The 3834-nt window shown below is 44.2% G+C and overlaps 1 protein-coding gene across 1 annotated transcript; it reads right to left on the bottom strand.

The window, feature by feature from the left end:
* Positions 1-502: 502 nt before the first annotated feature.
* Positions 503-3433, bottom strand: mchr1a (melanin-concentrating hormone receptor 1a). The gene has a single exon (XM_048249064.1). The coding sequence runs from the start codon at positions 3431-3433 to the stop codon at positions 2375-2377; it is 1059 nt and encodes a 352-aa protein (XP_048105021.1). The 3' UTR covers positions 503-2374.
* Positions 3434-3834: the final 401 nt, after the last annotated feature.

The raw sequence follows: 3834 nt of genomic DNA, 5'->3' as shown, positions 1-3834 counted from the left end.
TTTTTTACTTAAGGATCATAGAGATCTCCCAATTATTTCCAGTTTTAGTGACACAGAAGTTGTGATGATGCCCATAGGTCTTCATCTGCAATCAGCCCTGTGTGGAAATAAGATATCTTTTGTCAGATTGAAAAACACCCTCTATAATAACTTGTGAAGTTTTTGATTCGGTGTTGCTAGGAGACTGCCAATTTTGATGGCAAATATCATTCAACACAGACATGCCTTCCCCCCCACATATGAAGCCACATGGAGTTACCTCCAGCTGTGTTGCTGTTTAACCTGTTAATGAAGAGAGTCATTCGCCACTTTCAACTAAACAGTCATTTGCCCGTTTCAACTAAACAAAACAAACTTAATTAAGGAAGTCATCTGATGTTGGTTGGACTTTATTTACAAAATAGCTCACCAGATGTTAGCCCATCAGAACCATCATAGCACCTACAGTAAATTCAAATGGCCATCCTGGAGGTAGTAGCGCTTCGGTACTATGAGGGGAAATTGCATTATTGATCGATATTCCATAAATGAAAATGGCAGAGAGCAAGGCTGCAGCCTGTGCTGTGCTGAATGAATGTAAAGCTCTGTGAATGCAAGGGAACAGATGAGGAGCCTACATTTCCATTATTGATTCTATCTGGTAGAATGTAGAGGTGGGTGTATGGTAGATTGGGAACCATCCCTGTGAATGATGGGAAACTAGGGGGGGCATCTGCCTGCAGAAACATCAGCTGTCAATGCTATTATTACAGCTCAGCAATCACAGGGGGAGGGGTGCATATGATTACATCATGAGGATGGCAAGGAGTTGAAGGAGAAGTTGAGGAATTACATAAGGCCAAAGCCTGACATCCAATTTTCTCCTTACAGAGATAAGAGGAGGCTTACAAAGCACTGATAAGCACTAAGGAGTGCATGGTTTTCATGCAGAGTATGGAAGGTTTTAATTATGCTACATGTAACAAACAACATGGACAATGGCAGCAATCAGGACAATAGCACTGGCATCCCTACTGCTAGCAACCAGTCATATCTAAATGGAAACAGATGGTAGCATTGAGTAATTGTATTCCATGAAAATGATAGTGCCTCAATGAAATATATCTTATTAATACTTCAAAAACACTAAACAATCACAGTGAATGTTTCATCACAGACCAATGTCGACTGTAAAAACACTGACACGGACAATGTGACAAGACAATTTTACATCATCCTAACAATAATAAATATCCATCTCTCTTTAAGTAATTTCAACAGATGTCAACATATACATCAATACATTAACTCATAAATATTTTCCCAGTCATTTTCAGTTCAATTCAGTACTTTTTAAAATCTGAATATCAAAACACGCACAGACAAATTTAACATTACTTTTCACTAAACCAGACACTAGCACAAGAAACAAATGCACACACACATCACATACCCACAGATATATCCATAACCAGAGAACAGACGGAATACATACAAACCCTCACTGATACCACAGCAAGCAAACTACATGTTTCCATTACTTTCTCTCTGTTCCTTTGATTTTTCTTTTTAATTTAATGATTTATTAATGTTTATTAATGATTCATTTCATGATTTTGATCTGTCTTCATGTAATCATATCCTAGAATCACAGCATGGCACGGCAGCAGCACTGCCCATGAGCTCAAAGTTCTGCAGAGGGTGGTCAACCCAATCACAAGAACGGAGCTTCCAACAATCCAGAACCAGTAGCTCGCGCTGCAGGAGAAAGGTTCTGACCCGACCCAGTTATCCCAGTCACAGCCTCTTCACCCTCCAGTCATCCAGCAAGCGGCATAAGAGCATTTGGACCCGTACCACCCGATTCAGAGACAGTTTTTTTATCCACAAATCATCAAGATAATGAATTGTCATTAACACGATTTCACATTTCACTATTAAAAGCGTACAAATGCCCTATGATCACCTTGTACACCTCTTGGTATTCACAGTGGCTTAACTGTCTGCACTGTTGATCATTGTCTCTTACTGTATATCTTATTATACATTTATTTTGCACTTAAGGATTAGGCTCTGAGTAAGAATTTCATTTCTGGTATTGATGTGACATCTTAACCAAGTGTGACAATAAACTTTCTCCTGTCAGACATTTCACATTACTTCTATATATATTACCATCGTATTTACACATATTAACTGTTCAGTTCAACAACAACAAGTTTTACAATGTGAAAAAATTCCATTGATTGGACCAAGACAGTGCAATGCAATTTCAACATTAGAATGCTACTGTAGGGGGCGCTGTGGCGCAGCAGGCTGTATGTGTGTGTACTACTGTATGTATTACCCCTGAGACGCCACTGCATGAGTGAGACCAGCTCCACCTGTCAGGTCCTCAGCGGCTGTCCCCGCTCTCTGGTCGTCCATCCTGCGGGAGCCTGGAGGACGGGGGCGGCTGCTGGCAGTCCGGGGCCAAGCGCAAGCTCACGCTCCCATCCGTGGTGCTGGGGTTGACCCGGAAGTTTTTGTGCGCTGGCTGAATGGCCACAATGAAGCGCCTCTTAAAGGTCTCGCTGAGGATGATGTACAGGAAGGGGTTGATGCAGCTGTTGGCGTAGCCCATGCTTATGGCGATGTTGTAGGCGTAGGAGAACGCAGGGCTGGGCTGCTGAACGCCAAGGTGGATGAGCTGTAGAATGTAATAGGGCGCCCAGCACACGAAGAAGGCCAGGCAAATGGCCACCGCCATGCGGGTCACTTTCTTGGTGCGCAGCCGCAGGCTCCTCGGGGGCAGTGGCGCCACAGCAGTGGACATGTGTTGGAGGATCTTGAAGAACACCACGCAGATGACGATCAGCGGCAGGGCAAAGGCCAGCACAAACTGGTAGAGGGTGAACCAGTAGATGTCCCAGGCTGGGTTGGGCAGCAGGAGGGCGCACCCCACCTGACTGCCGGGCAGAGGCATGAGCCCCGAGTACATGAGCAACGGCGTGATGGACAGCAGGGAGAGCACCCACACCAGCGCCACCAGCGCCCCCGCCACGCACGGCGTCCGCACCGCGTTGGACCGGATGGGGTGGACCGTGGCCAGGTAGCGGTCCAGGGTCATGACTGTGAGGATGTACGTGCTCACGGTCTGACTGTTGGAGTCCAGAGCAGTGATGACCGTGCACATGGCGGCCCCAAAACACCAGGAGCCGTCGCCCATCAGCTGGTGGATGAGGAACGGCATACCGAGGAGGAAGAGGAGGTCCACAATGGAGAGGTTGAAGATGAAGATATCGGGGACTGTCTGCTTGGCCCGACATTTGGTCTTTTTCATGATGGTGTAAATAACAATACAGTTTCCCACAATCCCAAGGAAGCAGATGATTCCGAATATACTGGGCAAGATAACATTGCTGTAGTGAGGACTTCCCTTGGCTGAAATAAACCCCAAATGTGTTATGTTCATTAAACCATGCAACAGTGTAACATTGCATATTCATTTATCGGACACTTTTGTCAGATAAATGAATAAAGTGACAGTTAAATGAATAAAGCGACTTACAAAAAATAAAAAGCAATAAAGGTAGAGTGTGAATGGGAGACAATAGTGCAACAATAAGTACTATCCAATAAGAGCAGAATAATGGCTCAGAGTCAAGTTTAGTCAAGGGATGTAGATAAGATGGCTAGACAGGATAGAGAAGAAGGTCATGGTATATTAAGTGTGTTAGGTTGTTAGTGGTGTTGTGTGAGGAGGTACTCTAAGAGCTGGGTGTTGTCAGACAATAGTGCAATATTAGAGGAACAAATGTAGTTATATCTTTACCATATTCATGATTAAAATGGATGTTTTTATGTTTCAATTCC

This window comes from Alosa alosa, chromosome 7 (assembly GCF_017589495.1).
Source record: "Alosa alosa isolate M-15738 ecotype Scorff River chromosome 7, AALO_Geno_1.1, whole genome shotgun sequence".
Classification (NCBI taxonomy): domain Eukaryota; kingdom Metazoa; phylum Chordata; class Actinopteri; order Clupeiformes; family Clupeidae; genus Alosa; species Alosa alosa.
The sequence above is the reverse complement of the archived record's forward strand: the minus strand, read 5'-3'. Positions and strand labels throughout refer to the sequence as shown.

Coding starts and splice junctions, on each gene's coding strand:
- mchr1a (XM_048249064.1), bottom strand. CDS start 3,433: ATGAACATAACACATTTGGGGTTTATTTCAGCCAAGGGAAGTCCTCAC.